Source organism: Borostomias antarcticus, assembly GCF_949987555.1.
Source record: "Borostomias antarcticus genome assembly, chromosome: 7".
Taxonomy (NCBI): domain Eukaryota; kingdom Metazoa; phylum Chordata; class Actinopteri; order Stomiiformes; family Stomiidae; genus Borostomias; species Borostomias antarcticus.
The window spans coordinates 28,125,717-28,148,373 of NC_140240.1; the positions used below are offsets into that span (position 1 = coordinate 28,125,717).

A 22,657-nucleotide genomic window follows, 5' to 3' on the forward strand; every position below is an offset into this window, starting at 1 on the left:
GGACTTTTTTTTTTTCCGAACTACCTCCGGTCGTTTCTGTTTCCTGTAGATGAGGCCTCCTGACATTCGACTTGCGTCAGGACACTGGACCGCCGAGGTCGGGTGTAAGTTCAGCTGGGCCCCCGGCGCCCAGGCCTGCCCGGAGTAACTAGGGAACGTGTTTGAGTTGAGGAAGGGAGGTATGTGGAGGAAGGACCGTCTTTGTGCCCCCTCTATCTCTCACCCCCCCCCCCCCATACACACACACACACACACCCCTTCGGCCTTCAGGACCATCATCCATCCTCACGCCTTCCTCTTCTCATCCCGACCCCCCCCCCCCACCCCCCCCCAACTTTGCTAGTAGCTACTCTGTCCTTCAAACCACATTTCCTTCCAAACTTCCTGCACTGTGGGTTTCTCTCCCCTCGTTGCACCCCCACCTGATCCAGTTTTTTGGTCCTTTTTTCCGAGCGGGATTTGGATTTGGTCAGGGGGAGGGGAAGGTCATACGAAGACCTTGGCGAGCGCGTCGGCCCCGGCGCTGCCGATGTAGCACTTGGACGGGTGGAACGCCACGTCGTGGATGGACTCGTCAGACTTCTTGCGGTGGGCGGTGAACTCCTGGATGCACGTCTTGCTGTCCATGTTCCACAAGCGGATGGAGCAGTCATGGCCTGGCGGAGGAGAGGGAGGGAAAGAAAGAAAGAAAGAAAGAAAGAAAGAAAGGAGAAAAGAAAGAAAGAAAAGAAAGAAAGAAAGAAAGAAAAGAAAGAAAGAAAAAAAGAGAAAAGAAAGAAAGAAAGAAAGACAGAAAGAAAGAAAAGAAGTGAACCGAAAGTGACCGAAGAAAAGAAAAACAAAAGTCAGTAAATCTGCCTTCCATGACTCGGACTGAGTTATCATTTTGGTACACTTAGGTCAGCTTTATGTATCGGTTGAAAAACAGAGTATGTTAAAAACCAAGGAAATAACTGAGAGCATGTATCTACTTATTTTCAATGCGGGCCCTTGTCAACTGTCTTGTTTGGAATACAAGAAGCACATAGGTGTAAACACAAATACAAGACAAGGAAAATAAACACTAGCATTGACACACTATTCCCAGGTAAATACTTACTGCCAGACATCAGGTATAACCCGTTGGGATCCACAGCTAAACTGGTGACTGCGTCCAGGTGGGCTACCATGGAGTGAATCAGTTGACCTGTGATGAGCACCAAACACCACAAAGTTACTTATGTAATCCCTTTAGGTAATATTGAGAAGTTACTGTAGTTACTTTCCACTGTGCAAAACCCCTCTCCTACACTCACTCAAGTTCCATAATTCCCTGCATACTATAAATGTCTTCTGAAAGAAACTTTCACACAATGTTATTTAAGCAATGGTGCACATCCGCTGAGGTAACAGAGAGAGGTGGGTAAAAGGCCGCAGGTCGCAGCTCACCGCTGTTGTTGTCGAAGAACTGGATGTGCCGGTCTTCCTGTGCCGTGATGGTGATAGGCAGGGTGGGGTGACTCAGCACTTTGTTGATTTTCCACGGGTCTCCTGTTTGGGGTAGAGGGGAATTAAATGGACGTCATACTCAACAGGGTTTTTCCTGCATAGAGGATTTTTTGGCGCCTCCCAAAGAGATTTTAGCCAGAGCCAAAATGCTTAAAATGTATAATAAAAATAGCAATTCAAATCCTCTACAAATGTAGATTGCTTGTTTCAAGTACAGCCCATCCCTCTTTCTTGCATTGTCCATGGTTTGGACCTCTAGTAATCAAGATCATTAATAGACTGGTTATCAGTATCTTAAACATTTTGTCTTCATATCCATTTTGTGTCATGTCGGGGGATTTCCCACAATTGTGAAAAGTGAGGCCAGTCAGAACGACAGCGAAGAATATAGGCCTATACATGCTGGTAGGCTACTTGGCATGAAACGGATTCCCCATAAAAACGTTTCCCCTCTCGCATCACCCCCCCAAGACCCATTCTGAGCCAGGAAAAACCCTGCTCAACTGCATTTAGTCTTTTGAGATGTGTATAATGGTCTACAAAAAACAGAAGCTAAACGAGGGTATCGTGATCTAAATCCAAAGCGAAGCCTCAGAACATTCACATTGTAAACCCAGAGGAATGGATGTTGTACAGTATGCGGGTGATCTTCATCATGGAGGACCAGAATGCGGCCTGCGCTCACCTGCGTCCCTGGCGGACTCCATCTTGAGGATCAGCTGCCGCGTCTCCATGTTGAAGAGTCCGATCTCGCCCGTGCTGAATGACGTCACCATGTGGGCGGGCTCGCTGCACACCAGGTCAGCTGACGTGGGGATGCCCAGGTCTGAATCAAGACACATTCGCTCAAATTCAGATCATTTGGGTTTTTGGGGCGTGCTAGAACTCGAGTGACTGTTCCATTGATTTCACTGTACAGAAGCAGCTAAATGGTCATGGTAAATGAACTGCACTTATATAGCTATATAGCGCTTTTATCCAAAGCGCTTTACAATGGCCTTTCACACACACATTCACACACCAATGGCGGCAGCTACCATGCAAGGTGCAAGGTGCTCATTGGGAGCAATTTAGGGTCTTGCCCAAGGAGACTTCGACATGTGGACAGGAGGAGGTGGGATTCGAACTGCCCGCTCTACCACTGTGCCACTGTGCCACAGCCGCCCCCTAAACTAGATCGACTGCATTTCAAATATTTCACAGTATTTACAGTGTTTCCCTGATATGCACCTAGCAGCAGTGTTACACCGCAGATGAAATATGACCGCCTGAGAGAGGAGAGAGGTGGAGAAGAGAGAAGAGAGGTGGAGAGGTAAGGAGAGAGGTGGAGAGGAGAGAGGTGGAGAGGAGAGGAGAGAGGTGGAGAAGAGAGGGGAGAGGTGGAGAGGAGAGGAGAGAGGTGGAGAGGAGAGGAGAGAGGTGAAGAGGAGAGGAGAGAGGTGGAGAGGAGAGGGGAGAGGTGGAGAGGACATCTTTCTCTCTTTAGAAACTACAGGTAAAGCCAGTGATATTATTTTGTGCTATGGACACATCATATCCAGGTCAATTCACACACCTGTGAGTTAAACTCTGTGCTTACCTGACAATGTCAACAATTATAGCACAGCACAGCAATTATACTGTAACAACAAGCACCGGGGAGATGTCAAGATCCAGGATTATCATTCGCCGAAGGGAAAACAGTCCCGCAACTTGAAAGGAATACTCAATTTGAAAGATCCATCTTGATACAAAGATAGTAGCTATTCCACATGACAGATTTCTTCTATGCGCGATGGCCACCATGACACACGAAAGCTGTTCATCTCAAAAACAATTGACAGACTCCCTCAGAGATATTAACGTTAGCTGTATTCCCATAACCCCTGCTACAGTAGGATTCCCATAACGCCATAAATATAAATAGTTTTATCACTCAAAATGTAATTTCATTTAAGTAAACAAACACTATTTGATAAGACAAGGTGATGTGAGTTCATTCTGGAAAAAAGTACCTCATACTGTATTTAAAAGGACCTCATACTGTATTTAAAAGGACCTCATACTGTCTTTAAAAGCTAGACAGACGGGACATTTCCACTGCTCATCGCTGGGAACAAATGTACTGCATGTACTCAGGGCTCAAGAGTCCATCTGGCGCCGGCAGACGCACAGAGACCTCCCAGCAGGCCGCGCTTCGCAAGGATGCAGAAAAACTAAAAAAAGAAACTGCACGCGCACGTCACCGTTGCTACAGCCCAGTCCTAGAGGAAACGCTGATTTCATGTATTTGACCCCGGTTGTGTGGGAGAGTGAGGGTCCAGTGGCGTATTTAGGCATGGGAAACATGGGCAGCTGCCCAGGGAGGCATCTCCGGGGGGGGGGCGGCAAAGAGGAGCAGAAAACAAAACTGTCCGCGAAGTAAACCGTGCCCCCGTCAACAAATCGCACATCAATCAGAATTGCCTGTCCGCACCTCCCCCCCCCCCCCGCTCAACAACTTGCCGACAGTTTATCATTCACAATCGGAAAGCCCGTTCATTTCACGTTTACAAAACAAAACTGAAAGTGTTCCATCTCACCGCGTCGGCTAGGGGCCGGGGGGGGGGGGGGGGGGGCGCCGTAGCGGGGGGGTTCGCCCAGGGTGGAATCTAAGCTAGAAACGCTACTGTGAGGGTCATTTTGCGGGTGAAAGTGTGAAAACAAGAAGACTAAGTCCGTGCTTAAGTGACCCGGCGCTACTTTACACGCTGATTATGCGGGACGATCATTAGGAGTGAATACCTATTTTTTTCCCCTAGTCCGTTTCAAGCCAGCGCCGTAGCTCACCTCCTTTCTCGTTGAAGACGGCGAGGGAAGGGGAGGTGTCGGCGGCGTTCCACAGACGCACGGTGCCGTCGCCGGAGCAGGAGAGGAGGCGGTGGTGGGCCGAGCTGTACACCAGGCCCCACACGGAGTCCGTGTGGCCGCACATCGCCCCCCGCAGGACCGAGGGCTCTGTGATAGAGGATGGAGAGAGAGAGAGAGAGAGAGAGAGGGAGGGAGAGAGAGAGAGAAATCGTGAAAAGGTGAGAGATAGCGGGAGGTAAAAAACAAGAAGGTAAGGTGGAAATAGAAGAAAGATAAAGAGGATTGAAAATGAGTGATAGACAGAAAGATGAATCTGGACCGTACCATAGGAGTCGTAGGGGTCGATGTTGGGGCTGGGGGTGTTCCAGCTCTGGATGGTTCCATCCACCCCCCCGCTGAAGCACTGCTCTCCCGTAGAGCTCATGACCACACACAGGACCGCGCCCCTGCAGAGGCAACACAGGTCACTCACTCTCCACTTTTTTAGCACCAAAGTTGAATTATATGATATATAATATAATTCTTGTTATTACGATTATAATTTATACATACGGTTATTTGTACAGTATAAAATGTATAAAATATCAAACAGGAAGGAAGTTGCCAAAGAACCCACCGATGGGCCCTGAACGTGTAGATGGGTTCGACATCTAGGGCAGCACACCTGTGAGAATAGAGCAAAATAAGTTCTCAGTACTTTTGGTTTTGAAATTCTGTGAGCATAACCAGACCAAATATAGATATTCGTCCGCGTATTCCCAAAGGTTTCCTCCCAAGAACCCCAACATAAAACTAGAAATGGTGCTCACAGAGTTTTTTGGGGGGGTCTTGCTAAGGCCAGTTAATAAACCAATAGCAAGTAAAGGTGAATATTGAACTATAAAAAACTTCTCATTGAGCTTTACGGCGTGACCTTACTTCTTGGCGGGGGCCGTCTTCTGGAGGTTCCACAGTTTGAGCGTCTGGTCCTCGGAGGCGGTGACCAGCACGGGCTCGGCCGGGTGGAAGGCCAGGCCGCGGACCGAGTCGAAGTGGCTCCGCAGCGTGAACTTGGGGCTCCACGTCTTCCTCAGTGCGTCCTGGTTGTTGCCGATCTGCAGGGGAGAGCGGGAGGCGTCGACGCCTAATCAGTCTCGTTCAAGCTTCTGTCAGTGGTTCTTAACCTGGGTTCGATCCAACCCCAGGGGTTCGGTGAGTCAGTCTCAGGGGTTCGGCGGAGGTCAAGACACACACCCGACTCATATGATTCGTGATCACACGCCCCGCTTGGCCATCATTGGCTGCAGGTGATCACGCAACATCGCTTGGCCTATCTGTGCTGCAGGGAATTTGGCGCGCTCAGTAGTCGAATTGTGACTGTCGTGATGGTACGTCGTGTGATTTCTATCTTAATATTTGAATCCCTTCATACTAACTATGTCGAGCAAAAAAAGAAAGTGGTCGGACGAATATGTACAATATGGATTCACATGTATAACGGAACGTGATGGGAGTCAGCGTCCTAACTGCATGATTTGCAATGCCAAGTTGAGCAATTCTAGTCTATCACCGGCAAAACTAAGAGAACACTTCCTTAAGCTGCATGGAGATGGACAATACAAGAACACAACGCTCGCTGAATTCAAGGTGAAGAGAGCCAGATTCTATGAAAAGGCTACTCTGCCTGTTCTCGGCTTTGTACCCATCAACAAACCGATCCTCACAGCATCGTACGAAGTTGCTTACCTGATCGCAAAGCAGGGCAAACCCCACACCATTGGTGAAACACTCATAAAACCAGCTGTGTTGAAGATGGCGAATATCATGCTGGGAAAAGCGGCTGAAGTTAAGTTATCCCAAATTCCTCTTTCAAATGACACCATTAGCGACAGAATAGAGGACATGAGCAAAGACATCTTGGCTCAAGTAGTTGCAGATCTGATTTCAAGCCCGGCAAAATTCAGCCTTCAACTCGACGAGACCACAGACGTTTCCAATCTAAGCCAGCTTGCTGTATTTGTGCGCTATGTGAAAGACGACGTGATAAAGGAAGATTTTTTATTTTGTAAGCCTCTTACGACAACAACTAAGGCAGCCGATGTGAAGAAACTTGTGGATGACTTCTTCAAAGACAACAATCTTTCGTGGGATATGGTTTCTGCAGTTTGTTCGGACGGAGCTCCAGTCATGCTGGGAAGAAAGTCTGGTTTTGGTGCGCTAGTGAAAGCCGATGCACCACACATCATTGTTACGCATTGTATTCTGCACAGGCATGCGTTGGCAACAAAAACCTTGCCTCCAAAACTGGCAGAAGTATTAAAAATTGTAGTGGAATGCGTGAACTATGTGCGAAAGTGCTCTGAGGCACCGCATCTTCAGTGAGCTGTGTAAAGAAATGGGCTCTGAATTCGAGGTACTTCTGTACCATTCTAACGTTCGGTGGTTATCCCGGGGACAGGTGCTGAATCGTGTTTTTGCCGTGCGTGTGGAATTAGCCCTGTTTTTGCAAGAGCACCAACATCGTCATGCAGATTGCTTAAAAAATTCTGAGTTCATTCTCATTTTAGCGTACATGGCTGATATCTTCGCAGCTCTCAATCATCTCAATCAACAGATGCAGGGCGGTGGAGTCAACATCATCGAAGCGGAAGAAAAGCTGAAGGCTTTTCAAAAAAAGCTACCGTTATGGAAACGACGAACAGAGAACGATAACTTCGCAAACTTTCCCCTGCTGGACGACTGTGTAAGTAAGATCGAAGATGTATCTGGAATCGGAGATATTTCTGTACCCGCGGAACTGAAGCAAGCAATTGCCACGCACTTAGATGAGCTTGCAAAGTCTCTCGACGGATACTTCCCTACAAGAGAGTCATATCCAGCATGGGTGAGACAGCCGTTCACGTTTAGTGTTGAGACAACAGATGTCAATGATGAATACCTCGATGAAATCATTGAAATTCAGCAGAGCCAGGTTCAACAGCAACTCTTCAGAACAACAACGCTCTCAACGTTTTGGTGTCAACAAATGGTAACGTACCCTGTTATTGCTAAGAAAGCTCTGGAGATTTTCATACCGTTTGTTACAACATATCTTTGCGAGCAATCCTTTTCGAGGATGCTGGACATAAAAACGAAGAAAAGGAACAGACTTTGTTGCGAAAATGACATGAGAGTGGCACTTGCCAAGGTGAAGCCGCGCATTTCTGAACTGGTCTCTGAAAGGCAACAGCAGAAGTCACACTGATTTGCAGTAAATATTCATTATTATGTTTTTGTTTTTGTGTGAAAATCATGTTTTAATGGTTTTGTTCTTTGAACACTGATGTTGATGCACGGTTCATTTTGTGCACCAGTAAAATATATACCTATGTTTTGAATTTTATTTTTCCAATTAAGAAGGGTTCGGTGAATGCGCATATGAAACTGGTGGGGGTCGGTACCTCCAACAAGGTTAAGAACCACTGCTTTAGACAAAAGCCTCAGATAAGGGGCGTATGATATAATTATACAATATGACTATAATTACATGATTCTATTATGGTTTTGAGAGGAGGTTTTAACTGAATGAGATTACAAAGATGACTTCATCTACGGCAACAGTGTTGGTAACACAGATGTGGTGATAAAGACGTTATATTTTTTTCTAATAAGCTTTTCCCTAAATTTTCCCTCAAGTGTTTACGGCTCCAAAGAGTTAACTTGTAAAATATCCACGCTCGCTGTGTTCAGCTTAACCTTTTCGGACCTGCGCTGTTTTTTCCCCATATGCTTTGTTCAAGCCTAGGTTTGGATAACGTTATATAAACGTTACAATGCAAACAATTAGGGCTATTTTTACAGACACTGGATGAGTTTGAGAGGAGAGTTAATGGGAATCTCGCCCACGGTGGAGCCGACGGCGCAACATGTCAACGCCGACCCTCTGTCTCCTCAATAGTGACCCCATTCTGCTAAAGCACAACCGAGTTCACTTCACATCCAATTGATCTGGAATGTGTGTGTGTGTCTTTCAATGCACGCACTTGTGTGAGTTTCTGTGCGAGTGTATTTCAGTGTGTTTGTGTGTGCGCACGTACAGGTGTAAACAAGAGCAGGAGGAAAAGGCCATGCTAATTAAACCATGCTGGCTGAATGTTGATATTTGTGCGGTGGCAGGAGCCAGCCCTCTTGCATAAGTGCTGCTCGGTTGTGTTGAGTGCTGTTGATTTATGACATTGTGCTCGCAGTTTCACTCACTCTCAATCACGCGTTATACAACACAGCTCAAAATCGTGCCAGTTCTATCAGTGAATAACTCCCTATTATCATCATTAAGGCTCCTTTAAATTTAGCAATTCACCAAACGAGCCTTACCGGTAGGTCTGCGGTTAGACTTATGGAACCACATAAGCCTTCCCTTGACAAACGGATGTCTGTTTTGTCAGAGTTCCAGCTTGGCAGGAGGAAGTGTTTATCTAGCTCATCAGTTACAGTAACGCTATCAATCAGTCGATGTGACTGATAACAGAAAGCAGCAGTTCCTCGAGAGCAGAAGGCTCTGATAAGACCATAACGGACTTGGTACATCACGCTCTCTTGAACAAGGTTCATCCAGGCAACAGAGAACCATAGGCTACTCTATCGACTCCGTAAAAACACGGTCTTACACTGATGCCCCCCCTGTGGTGCTGGTCCCACTCCGGGGGGGGCGGTATGACGACCGGACCCCAAACCCTGAGGGAGGGACCTGGAAGCTGGGAGCCTGGAAGGAAGGGCCCGGTCCGATGACAGTCCGCGGCCCAAAGCGCTATTGCGTTGTAGGAGACCACTCACAATGGGAACCTTCCATGCTTGCGCAGTGAGGGATGATGCAAGGTTGGCGGAACGTACACACTGTGCTGAGGAGTGCGGAGTGGAGACTCTGGGTGTCCAGGAGCTCCGGAGAGTACACCGGAGCTCAGACCCGATCATGTACAGCAGAGTGGGAAGGAGCTGGTTCATCACCTCGACTGCATGGCGCAATGAGACCCAGGCAGCGATAGGTGGTGTGGGACTAATGCTGAGCTCCCGGGCGCATAAGGCTCTCCTTCGGGTTCAAAAGAACATCGAAAGGATCCTTATAGCAGAGGTTGATGACGGCCACCTGGTCGCTACCATCATGGCTGTGCACTCACCCACCAACGTGGCTCTGGTCGAGGAGGTGGAGAGGTTCTACGAGGACCTTAAGAGCACTAATCTCTGCCGTTCCAGAGCACAACTTCCTTTCAATTCGGGGAGATTGTAGAGAGTGGGTCGTATGCCCACCTCCCTTGTTCTCTGTAAAGCGCATTGTGTTGCCTCTGGGTATGAAATGCGCTATACAAATAAAGCTTTGATTGATTGATTGATTGATTTCAACGCGAGGCTCGGATCGGAGGATGCTCGCTTCACGCATCACGATGCGACAAACTGAAACAGCGAACTTCTTGCGATCATGAGATGCTGGCTGCTAACACCCTGTTCCAGAAAAGAAGAGGAAAGAGATGGACCTTCGAGGATCGGGCTAACGGTATTTTGAGACAGCTAGACTACATACTGGTAAGAGGCAAGTGGAAGAACTCGGTCACAAATGCAGGTTTCCATGAGGGTGAGGCTGAACTTGAGGGTCCCCAAGCCAAACCTGAAGACCCGGCATGACTGGAAGACTCCAGTGAAAGACTGGACCTTCAGGCTAGATACACAGTGGAGGTGAGAAATTGCTTCCACCTGCTGTACGTGGAGGAAGTTCCTAACGCGATGTACGATCGACCGGTTTGTAGCAGCACATGTGGAGGCAACCAGGGAGTGTGTACCAGTGGTGGAGAGGACCAGAGCTTCCCCCAAGGTCCAGGCATCCGGAGGCTGTTGCTGCACGGGAGAGAGTTGAGAAGACTTGCCTCTCTCGATGTCTTGACCAAGAGAAGACAAATGCTGTTGGCAATGAATGAGGCAAAGCACTGCTACAGACACTGTGAGCTTCCGGCCAGCGAGCTGGTGTTATGGGAGCCATCTCCGCGGACGCAAGACGCGAGGACGCCCTACCGAAACATTCGTGGACATAATTAGGACGGGCGCGGAAGTGGAGACCACCGATGAGATGGCCAGGTGTATGGAGGACCGAAGATGGGAGGCCCGTCTGTGGACGACCTGATTTTGGGTCATTTCTTGTCCTCGTTCTTAAATTAAAATTCGTTTTTAGTTTTTTTCTCTGTCCTAAGGTGACCTCAATCGCCTTGAAAGGTGTAAAAAAAAAAGATTTATTAATTAATGAACCAACAAAACCATGTGACATGATAGCCCTTCCCCTATGTAGCGTGTCAGAGCCGGTCAGGCACTCACGTCGTACGTCAGGCTGTCGGCCTCGTTCGCCGTGGTCAGCCCCGCCAGCTCGCCGAGGCCCAGCTCGCTCTCCGCCGCCTCGTCCACGCGGCCCATGATGAAGGACTTCCCTGACGAGGGCGGGAACGTCATGGCCTCCACTGGGACAGAGAGACGGACGGTGAGGAGGACAGAAACCGGCGGAGGATTAATCTGTATCTGTGAACAACGCCGTGTGAACAGCCCGAGCTGAAAAAACGCTTAGTGGCCATTAACCCTTTCGATACGACCACGTCACCGGCAACATTTTAAAAATATCTAACAAATATTTTATAATATTAAAAAATTATCTAACAAATCTACAAAATTCCCCACTCCAACACTTGCTGAAAGCTGAGAAACTGCGCTTTCTAGTATTATAGGGAAAATCCAATTAATATTTGAAATGTTCTGTTAGGGTTAAAAGGGTTAATAAAGGAATGATGAGTCACAACTACAGAAACTTCGTAGCACTAGGGTATGGGTCAAGAAGTGAAAATAGTTATTATGGTGTTGAGGTAGATAAATTAAATGCAATGAAATCCTCATACATCATTGACAATAAATAAACTAAAATAAAAGCTCCTGAATCAAAAAAACGACAGAAACCTCACTGTGCTATGGGCCGACAGAAGTGAAACGAGTGTGACGTCGTGGCAAGCGCGTGTCTTTCTACAGGACCTCAGGGGAGAATGGGCGGGGTTACCTTCCTCGGGCCGGCCCACTTCCTGCTCGGCGAGCCGGGGTACGCTGGGCCGGGAGGGGGGCGTGACCGGAGGCTGCATGGAGGGCAGGTCCTCGGCATCCCGCAGGTTGGCCAGCATGTCCTGGAGCTTGGAGCGGTTCGGCCCTGGGCAACCAGGAAGAAGCAAAGGACGGTGGGAGGAGTGGAGAGAGAGAGAGAGAGAGAGAGAGAGAGAGAGAGAGAGAGAGACAGAGGGTCAGAGATAGGGAGGGGTGGAGAGAGAGGGGGTCAGAGAGAAGGAGGGGTGGAGAGAGAGAGAGAGAGGGTCAGAGAGAAGGAGGGGTGGAGAGAGAGAGGGAGAGAGAGAGGGAGGAGTGGAGAGAGAGAGGGAGGAGTGGAGAGAGAGAGAGAAAGGATCAGAGAGAGGGAGGAGTGGAGAGAGAGAGAGGATCAGAGAGAGAGAGGAGTGGAGAGAGAGAGGGTCAGAGATAAGGAGGAGTGGAGAGAGAGAGAGGTTCAGAGAGAGAAAAAGAGAGGATCAGAGAGAAGGAGGGGTAGAGAGAGAGAGAGAGAGGGAGGAGTGGAGAGAGAGAGGATCAGAGAGAGAGAGAGGATCAGAGATGGGCACAGAGGAATAAGGGTTGATTAGGGAATGTGGGGACAGAACAAAGAAAGGAGAGGAGAAAGGTAAGACGGGAAGAGAGAACGGAGAGAGAAGAGGGTGAAAGAGGAGAAGGGAAAGAGGAGAACCAGAGAGAGGCGAGAGAAAGGGAGGGGGAGGTGGAGAGAAAAACATCATCATCCCGGAACAGAAGAAACAAGCCATCACAGAAGCCGCCATCTCAAAGGCACCAACTGGGGCTCGGAATTAGTCTAAAGGCAAGACAGGCTAGACAAGCGGGATGGACAGGAGATAAGCTGAGAGAGAAAGAGCTGGTCCAGGGCGGGTCCTTGAGGAGTGACCTCAGAGAAACAAAGATAACAAATAATTGAAAAGTGAAGGCAAAGAAAAAATGGAAGAAAATAATTTTAAAGACAGACCAGGAGGGAGTGAGACAGAGACAGACAGACAGACAGACAGACAGACAGACAGACAGAGACTTAGACAGAGGGAGACAGACAGAAAGACAGACAGAGGCAGACAGACAGACAGACAGAGGCAGACAGACAGACAGAGGTAGACAGACAGAGGTAGACAGACAGAGGCAGGCAGACAGACAGACAGACAGACAGAGGCAGACAGACAGACAGACAGACAGACAGACAGACAGACAGACGGACAGACAGAGGCAGACAGACAGACAGACACAGACAGGTTTGCAGCTCACACACCAAGACAGATATTGCCGACACACAGGTGCAGTTGAACTAAGGCAGATACAGAGAATAACATAAGAACACAGGAGGGAGACAGGAAAGGGATTTATGAGAAACGTAAAACGCTGCTGCAAAGGCAAAGGACTGGCAAGAGGGATACAAACGCCGGTATCTCCGCAGAAAGACAAAACAGACACATAATGTACGCGAAGGACCTCAAGAGGGCGCGCGCACACACACACACACACACACACACACAAACAAAGCATCGATGCTAGAGATGACCGAAACTGTGTCCAGAAAAGAAGAAGGGATGGAAAAGAAGCAAGAGAGAGTCTAGCGTCTTCCATCACTACACCCTTAGGAGCTCCGCAGAGCTTAAAAAAAAGAAGAAAAAAGAAAAAAGAAGAAGCTACGTCCAGCCAGAAAGATAGATAGAGAGAGAGAGTGAGGAAGGAGGGATGCAAGGCCTCATGGGACTTACTCTTCACCCCCTTCTTGCCCTTGCGTTCCTTCCTGTACTGTTCCTTCAGTTGGGCTATCAGACCCTGATCCACGTCCCAGGCCTCAGACAGGGGGGGCTGCTCGTCCTTCTCTACACGCCAAGATGGAGGACAGAGACCCATTGTGAGTGTTTATTTTTATTTAACCCTTGTTGTATCGGTGTCCAGAACTTCCTCCAGGAACTGCCGCCGGGGGTTAAGAAATAATATCCAACGTAGTAACAACGAAACTAATGGTTTGTGTGAAAATGGCCTCACATGCGTTGGCGTAGGAATGAACGTGTACCCCCAATGTTCTTCTCGTTTTATGCTGTTTGAATATTTGCCAATCTCCAGTTTCACTGGCTTCTCCTTAATACATCCATGTTTACTTGCCAGAGGTATAGCGAGGTTACCTTCACAAGCTTTGAACTTGAGGTCAGTAAGACTCGACTTTGGATGAGGTAATTTAGTGCATACGACAACATCAACAAATAAATGAATGAATGGCACGTTTGATGGTTTGCGACTGTCTGAGATTTAAATAAGGTAGATCAAGATTCAAGATTTATGTACTGTACTATTGTGTCCTCCCATAGTATAAGGGAAGAAAATGCTTGGGTTCTGTCTCCTCAGCCTGGCTGCAACAACAGAATAATAATTTACAAGATGGTAATAATAATAATAATAATAATCTTGTAAATTATCATTCTGTTGTTACTGGAAGGCCAAGGAGCTAGAACCCAAGCATTTTATTTGTAGTAACTTGTTACTACGCTAGTTAGCGATAGCTACTGTAGCTCGAACTAGTAACGTTGCCCTAACTTTAGCCCATGGCCAAGCTGGCTGGCTAGCTAGCTGGTTACGATTCATGCCTACTATATACTGTATGTGTGTTGACTCAGCAGGGGTAACATTAAATGAGAAAGTTGATCTACTGGTGAATAAATATTTGAAAGCAATACAGAATGGAGAGCCTTACTGATTTATATTCCATTCTGAATTGTCACCTGGTGGCTGGATTTTCTGTTTTCCTTTACATAACTAAAGTCATTTCCAACATAAATTGATGCAGAAAAGGCACAAATTGGTGCATAAAAATGTACCAGAATGCAGGAAATGTTCAAATGAAACTTATTCCACTGCTCACATGGGGACAAAAAAAGTCAACGAGGGAAAAAATGCCCAATTCATGTTTTTGTTTTCAGATAGATTTCACAGTGATTGTGTACAGTAGGTAGACTATCCTTGAAATATTTCCTTATATTTGTCTTCCAGACATCAGGAGCTGAGTTTTTCTGTGGGACCCTCTGATTCGTTAGTTCACTTTAGGGAGGACGGACGAACACACGGGGTCAGGACGAGAATCTGGGGGGTTTCAGATTCTCTTCACAGCAGACGAGGATGGAATCTACTGTATCTGCACTGGTTGACATGGAAACAGAAACATACAGGAACACAAGGAACTGCAGTTCCACAAACAAAGAGAAAATAAATTAAAAAAAGAAGGAAAAAAAAAAGAAGAAAATAAATAATCAAGAAATATGTAAATAAATCAACATAAATGCAGACTTGAATTTGATGGCTTGTGGCAGCCCTGAAAATGAAGTGTTAATGAATTAGCTTATTTCCATCAAAAGAAGCTCTGGCCTCCTCAAACAGCAGGCAAGAAAGCATATGGTGAAACAACCGTCATGACTGTGGAGCTTGTACCCCTGGTGGAGTGAGCCAATAGCCCACATGCAGTAACACTACAATACCAGCCGGAATCTGTCAAATGAGTCCAACAACACAAAAAAACAAGGCATTCAATTTCAATGAAAACAAATATTCTCAAATGAAAGAATCAACGGCGTATGTACTAGGGATGGGCATTTTCAGTTATTGTAATACTCGAGTACTCTATATTCATAATGAACGAGTACTCGAGTACTCGCTGTTCTGTAGCCTACCGTAAAAATAAATCTGTGAGGTCCGTGGCCATCGATGTAGGGCTACAGTAGGCTATGTGCCCGATTAAGTAAACGTGCCCGACTGTTTAGAAATTATCCCGACGTATTTCGTTATAGCGAATTTGCATATGAATAAACAACCAACAATTTAAGCCATTCAATCCAATTGCATTTATTAAAGAACAAACGTCACAGTGGACATACTGTGTTCTTTAACTTATCTTTTCCGTTCGTTTGGCGTCGCATCATCGTGAGCTAGCCGGTCTAGCAAATGATGTGATTCGGGGTTGTTGTCCAGTCGTCTAATTCATTGTTTCGTTTGCTTTTAACTGGTTTGCTTATGATAAGCAAGTTTCCATAAGTATTTCCAGACTGTACTTTTACAAGCAGCAGACATGTTGCGACTGATGTGAGTAGCCTCACGCAGGTAGCCAAAAGCACAGTGCGCAGGTGCATGAATAACGAAGCTTTTTTTTTTCATAGTGAAACAATTACTTGCCATGGTTACTCGAGTACTGACGTCAACAACGAGTACATGCCCATCCCTAGTATGTACTGTATGTACTGTATGGGGGGGGGGGGCATTAAGCACCAACCAAATGTATCCATAAATAGGTAATACATAAGCACCAACCAGAAAGATCTGATTCTGAATGGGTACATGTCACAGTGAGGTGAATCTACTTAGAGAGTTTTTTATTTTGCATAAATATGGGAAATGCACTCTTAATTCAGCAACTTAAGCAGCCCTTAATGGCACATGGACCCAGTATTACAGGGTACAAGACCTGCAGATGTGCACGGACACACACACACACACACACACTACCTCCTCTGACCAATCCACTCAGACGAAGCACACCATTTCTATAACAACCGGTGCTGTCTTCACAATTGTGGAGCTGATTCAGAACGCTGCTGCTCGAGTCCTCACTAAGACTAAAAAAGTGGAGCATATCACACCAGTTCTAAGGTATTTACACTGGCTTCCTGTCTGTCAAAGAATTGACTTTAAAATACTGCTGTTGGTTTATAAAGCACTGAATGGTCTAGGGCCAAAATATATTTCTGATCTGCTCATATGCTATGAACCATCCAGACCCCTCAGGTCGTCTGGCACAGGTCTGCTTTCTGTCCCCAGAGTTAAAACAAAACATGGAGAAGCAGCGTTCAGTTTTTATGCCCCACATATCTGGAACAAACTTCCAGAAAACTGCAGGTCTGCTGCAACTCTTGGTTCTTTTAAAACAAGCCTGAAGACTTTTCTTTTTGCCACTGCTTTCTAAGAGGAGCTATGTTTATCAGTATACTGCACTGTAACTTTTATTCCTGTATTCTATTTGTCCTGCTTTTTGTTTTAAATGTCTATAATGACTTGCTTTTTGTTTTAATGCTTTTAATTTGTCCTGCCTTTTGTTTTAAATGTCTATAATGTCTTGCTTTTTGTTTTAATGTCTCATGTAAAGCACCTTGAATTGCCCTGTGGCTGAAATGTGCTATATAAATAAACTTGCCTTGCCTTGCCTTACAGGCAACCCCCCGAACCTGGCAACCCCTGATGTGTAGAGTCACCGATCATGTGGGAATGCCCTCTTGTCATTGGTGGATGTTACCAGAAGGCGTTGCTAGGTGACGCCCGTGAAGGGGGCCTCTGTTTGCAGTGAAGGTCTAGCCAGGTCACCAGCGGCGACATTGTGAAGACAGCACCGGTTGTTATAGAAATGGTGTGCTTCGCCTGAGTGGATTGGTCAGAGGAGGTAGTGTGTGTGTGTGTGTGTGTGTGTGTGTGTGTGTGTGTGTCCGTGCACATCTGCAGGTCTTGTAATACTGGGTCCATGTGCCATTAAGGGCTGCTCTCCCAGCAATGGTTCACAGTCCACAAATATACTGATGTCCGCTCTATTGTCCTCACTACGTTCCCACTAAACTCTTTCTGCATTCATTTATGGTCAGAGGTGACGAGTCACAAGCGGCAAATAAGTCATCTCTGACCTACAGTACGTGCATTTGAGCTACGAAGCCGGAGATCGGAGCTGGCTAGTTAGCTAGCTAGCCAGTCAGTTACACTAATTGTTAGCTATTCTACCTATATAGAGGTATAACAACCGTTTGATCTGTGTCAAACTAAGTAAACTGCGCTGCAAGCCAACAGTTAGCTAGTGAGACGGGTTTGATGTTTACGATGTGGGCCATGTTGAAACAACGTCAATGTAACAACTGGGAGTTGGGAGAAATCACGCCCGGATTTGCGATGAGTAACTTCGAGTTGACGCGCCATTTTATTTTATTTCTCCCAGTAGCAAGTCTCTAACTGCGCCCTCCCAGTTAGAATCGAACACATCTACTCCCCCTAGAGGAAACTGTCCCCCTCCCCCCCCAAAGCCCCCTCCCAACCACTAGTCGTCCTCATCCACCGCGCCATATTGAACGATATATACACATGCAAACATCATTGATCAGCCAGTCCGCACTGTTGTCCTCCTTTGTGTCGACTCAGCATTTACCCCCCCAACCCCCCAACCCCGATGCTCCGCTCACCCCAGTCTCCGCCTCCGTCCTTGGCGCTCCTGGACTCGGGCGAGCCGTCCAGCTCGTCGGGGCTGGCCAGGAAGTCGAAGCCCTTCAGGGCCTCCTCCGTGGCCGGGTCGTCACTGAGGTCGGAGGACGCGGGGGACGGGGACGAGGACGCCTTCTTCCTCTCCATCTGGGGAGAGACCGGCGTTCCGTGGGTTGAAGTAATGAATGAATGAATGAATGAATGAATGAATGAATGAATGAATGAATGAATGAATGAATGAATGAATGAATGAATGAATGAATGAATGAATGAATGAATGAATGAATGAATGAATGAATGAATGAATGAAGGAAGGAAGGAAGGAAGGAAGGAAGGAAGGAAGCATTAATGGTCAGGGCAGGAAAAGGAATTACCTTATTTATTTGCCAGAAACACAGAGCAGCCATTTTTATCCACCCCTTCCAACTGATTTGTGAGTCTAACCTCTCAACTAGATACTGTAGCTCATACAACCCTGTTCAGGGAGTTCATTATAATATATAATATAATATGGATGACAAAAGGAGCGAGACCTGAGAGTGACATTGACGCTAACATGCTATGGCTTGTAACTGTCTTTGTTATCCCAGGTGTGTGTGTGTGTGTGTGTTACCGTAGCCAGGTCCATGATGGTCTTGTCCCGTCCTTCGCTGTCATCATCCTCATCTTCGTCACTGAATTCTGCGGCGGCACTCTCGATGAACTTGAAGGCCTCCAGTACTGTGGCTGAGTCCGACATGTCAGGTTTACTGATGGAGGGGAGAGAGAGAGAGAGAGAGAGAGAGAGAGGGGGGGAGAGAGAGGGAGGGACAGAGAGAGAGAGAGAGAGAGAGAGGGAGAGGGAGAGGGAGAGGGAGAGGGAGGAGAGAGACAGAGAGACTGAGGGTTAGTGGGTGAAAGACCAGGAGGGATAGGGCCCTAATGCTTACTTTCGCTTGCTATGGCTGGAATGTCACTAACTGGGGAAGCTTGGGTTAAATACTGTAGATGTTAGCTTTACTAGTCCAACCATGTCAATGCCAGCTTCATTTACCTTAATTACTTGGCTAATTATTCATTGTGGATGGCTGGGCTGTGCTATCTTTTCAATTGGGCAAACCATCGTTAGCATTAGCGATAGCATTAGTAGTACAAAAGTGCTTTAGCATTAGGGTTATTTAGCTATAGCCGTTAGCTTTAGTTTTAGCCGTTAGCCTACCTGACCATGCTGCTATCCTTCAGCGAGGATGGTTCAGTGCCGTTGACCATGGGCTCGGCCTTTTTGTCCGACGGCCTCTCTCCGCTGTCCCCGGCCAGACCCAGCAGCGCCCTGACCCTCTGGGACTTCACGTCCAAGATGGTGTCCGTGTAGCCCACCTCCTGCAGGTACCTGGAGACAGGAGGGGAGGTTTGATGAGAACTGGACTCCGCTCTAAAATCTAATGAACTGATGGCAAAATAGAGTACACTGTTATAGTGATATAAACATATAGACATTTAGACATATAGACAAGAGTATAAAGACATATAGACAAGAGTAACCAGTGACACCAATTTAAATTGTAAATAGAAACAGAAAAAGTACTTTTACAGTAACAGTAAACCATCAACTGTGGAGGGCTGAATATTTGACTTGACAAGATGTGACATGGGTGTGTGAGTCATTGGGTAAGCCTGTGTCATGCTTATGGGGTGAAGTGAGCTTCAAAGTGGAAGATTATGATTTTTTTTAACAGCTGCTTCTATTTCGGGTATACAAAAAAAAATAGGGGACTTTTCTGCATGAACTAGTAAAATTCAGAGCCACGTTCGTCAAAACCCCACAACATTTGAAATTGCTTGCTTAGCCAAACACCAAACATCAAAAACATCAGTCAAATATTCATCTCCTCAATCTCTGTAGGCTGGATAATATCAACAATGTACAGAGAAAGTGTATCAGTAAAAAAACACAACAGATCTATCAAACAACTGACAAAACAAAGTACTGTATACCCCACGACCGTACATTCTCTCGTCATCACTGTAAATGAGGGCAACCTCAGTGTCTCTCGATCTTAAATAACGGTTTGAAAACATTTACTGCTCGATTCCCTTCCAATACAAATTCCGCAATATTCCAAGTAAGAATGCGCAAATGCTGAAAAACCCAACATACCTCACCCTGGAGTGAGAGACCACAGCTATGGCGACACGCCTGATATCCTAGGAGAACTCAAGCTCTGGTGTTTGGGGCTCTGTGGCCGGAGTGTTTGGTAAAAGCGCATCTTGTGCGAGCTTTGACGGAGGAACGAAGGAAGAGGGGAGAAGAAAGAGGGGGAAAAGTTCCTCCCGGTCTCTGGCTGTACCAGCCTCTCCAGTCCCAGAAGGGGCTGAGCGCACCGACACAATCCTCCATTCATGGGCCTTTGCTCTGTCTCTGACACCGCGCTCCGCACACACACACACGCGCGCGCGCACACACACACAAACGCCCAACAGACAGTCGCTCGCTCACACACCCGTTCCATTCAATAAAGCTTTATTCAGTGTGATTTAATGGCTACCCTCTGTGCATGTGTCATAAGCGGTTTTGTGCAAACCAGGACTCTACGGAGCTCCTAAAATCCTTGGATGATGCCCTTGGAGGAAAGAAGGTGAAAGTCGTGAAAGTCGATGATGCCTGTATTCTGTGTGTGTGTGTGTATGTGTGTGTGTGTGTGTGTTAGATCATCCCACAAAGCCTTGGTTGGAAAGACATAAAATCTTCAAATCGTTCTTAAAATTTTCACTCTCTCTTTGTGATGTTCAGTTCAGTGGGTTCATGGTCGTTGTGTGGGGGGTGGGGTGTGGGGGGGGGGGGGGGGGGCTGACCCCTTGTGTTGCTCAGTGCTGGCCTGTAGCTGCCACTCACGTCAGTGCCCGCAACACACACACACGCACACACACGCACGTACACACATTCACAAAATGCAGAGCTACACTCACAAGACATTTTTCACCCACCCACCCTCTACTTCACACACATCTCAAGAAAGCACACACACACACATGCACACAGACACACACCATTTCATGGGAAGTGCTGTGTAGACATTCTGTGCTCAACCAAGTGGGGAGCTGACAAGCATCCGGGGGAGATGCATCGCCAGGTTCCCCCGCCCCCCGTCAGTGAGAGAGGGGAGGTGTTGACACGAACAGGCCTGGTCCACAGCTGCGGAGATGAGGGGTCCTGGGACTGGATCTGTCTGTCAATATCAATATCCATCTATCAAGGATGGCTCCGCAGAATGCCCATGATCCCAGGGCACGTGTGTGTGTGTCTGCTAGGGCTGGGTATCGATTAGAATTTCAAGAATCGATTCGATTCACAAGGTTCAGAATCGATTATCATGATTCGATTCGATTCAATATCGATTCAGTTAGTGTTACTAAAACCTGTTTTTTTTTGCTGTAACCTTAATTACACGACTGCCAACACATCAATACTAGGGCTGGGTATCGATACTGATTTCCAAAAATGAATGAATGAATGAATGAATCATTGAATGAATGAATGAACTATTCATTCCTTCATTTATTCATTCATTCATTAAATAAAAGATTGATTTTGGGATTCATGAATCGATTCTGAATCATTTGATTCAGAATCGATTTTTTAAACCCAGCCCTAGTGTCTGCGTGTGTGCGTGCGTGTTTGTGTGTGGGTGTGTGTTAGCTCTTTAACTAATGCAGTGCTTCTAGGGTCCTCATCAGTTCCGTACATGGGGCGTCGCATCACATGGGTACAGTAGATGAAGGGTTGGGTACTGCAACACGCATGCGCGCGCACACACACACACACGCACACACACGCACACACACACACACACACACTACAGTGCGTTTCTCTATCCTCGTGGGGACTGCCTAAACATAACCCTAGCAATTGTAACCCAAGCCCTAAACCCTAACCTTTGATCCTAAATTAAACTGTGACCATGAGAACCTTCCAAAGGAAAATAAACTTTCCAAACTATTCTATAGTTAAAGGTAACCACACACACACACACACACACACACACACACACACACACACACACACACACACACACACACACACACACAATCTGCTAGCTACAGTAGGTTCTTTTCATTAGACAAATCAAGATAATCTTTACTATAATTCCACAAATCGTGTGAGTCTACTGTCTGTGTTTCTGCTTCACGACATCTCCCGGACCCGGCACTGTAAATAGTTGATATGCGGCAGGTGTAATTGCTCAGGACCTACGGAAGCGCAGTGTCGACTGTGAAGCTGAGGAAAATGTACGGTTTGGCTAATCTTAACATAATGTTGTCATACAGGCTACTGCTCCAGAGTTCTGCTTGTTCAGTGCACTGCTCCAGCATACATATCTAGTTCACCCAAGTCTACGGGTACATATACTAATTCTATTAATTGTAATTCTATGGAAGCTATCATATAACCATATCATACCTATTGTATAAAAGGACATCTTTTGTACACGATTAGTGAACGGGCACACCTTCTCTGTGCAAGTCCACTTTCTTGACATTAAGCCAGCTAGCTAGCTATCAAGACAACAATGGCTGATGCCTTCTGTTTAGCTCAAGTTGGCAGGTGAATGTCAAGTTGAACGGGCATTGCACTAGTCTTTCTAACATTATTACAACCCCTGCACTCCTAGAGAACCATAACTCACCACACACATACATCTGGGATTCATTTATTTGCACAATTCATATGAACATTCTACTTAATGGCGATCTCCATTAAGTAGATTGTCCCTCCTTGATTGCTTTTTGTTTTAATATACACTCACAGCTGATGGTGCCCTGTAGCTGCACTCCACACACACACACACACCCGCGCACGCGCCACACACACACGCACGCACACACATGCACAACCAAGCATGCAAACCCACAGCCTCAGGCATACACACACACACACAAATAGACACTTCATCAGGGATACACGCACACACACGCACGCACGTACGCACATGCACACACACACACACACACACACACACACACACACACACACACA

The 22,657-nt window shown here is 46.7% G+C and overlaps 1 protein-coding gene across 1 annotated transcript in view; it reads right to left on the reverse strand.

The window, feature by feature from the left end:
* Window positions 1-433: 433 nt before the first annotated feature.
* Window positions 434-22,657, reverse strand: part of strn (striatin, calmodulin binding protein) — a gene marked incomplete at its 5' end in the record, with an annotated part of 49,356 nt that continues 27,132 nt past the window's right edge. Inside the window, 14 exons of the mRNA XM_084441205.1 lie at window positions 434-656; window positions 1,100-1,186; window positions 1,429-1,530; window positions 2,174-2,314; window positions 4,297-4,464; window positions 4,642-4,763; window positions 4,934-4,981; window positions 5,236-5,411; window positions 10,633-10,772; window positions 11,357-11,500; window positions 13,137-13,247; window positions 17,625-17,790; window positions 18,257-18,392; window positions 18,842-19,012. Of these exons, the coding sequence (XP_084297331.1) occupies window positions 487-656; window positions 1,100-1,186; window positions 1,429-1,530; window positions 2,174-2,314; window positions 4,297-4,464; window positions 4,642-4,763; window positions 4,934-4,981; window positions 5,236-5,411; window positions 10,633-10,772; window positions 11,357-11,500; window positions 13,137-13,247; window positions 17,625-17,790; window positions 18,257-18,392; window positions 18,842-19,012 (1,882 nt within the window). The 3' untranslated portion in view covers window positions 434-486. The remainder of the gene's footprint in view (window positions 657-1,099; window positions 1,187-1,428; window positions 1,531-2,173; window positions 2,315-4,296; window positions 4,465-4,641; window positions 4,764-4,933; window positions 4,982-5,235; window positions 5,412-10,632; window positions 10,773-11,356; window positions 11,501-13,136; window positions 13,248-17,624; window positions 17,791-18,256; window positions 18,393-18,841; window positions 19,013-22,657) is intronic.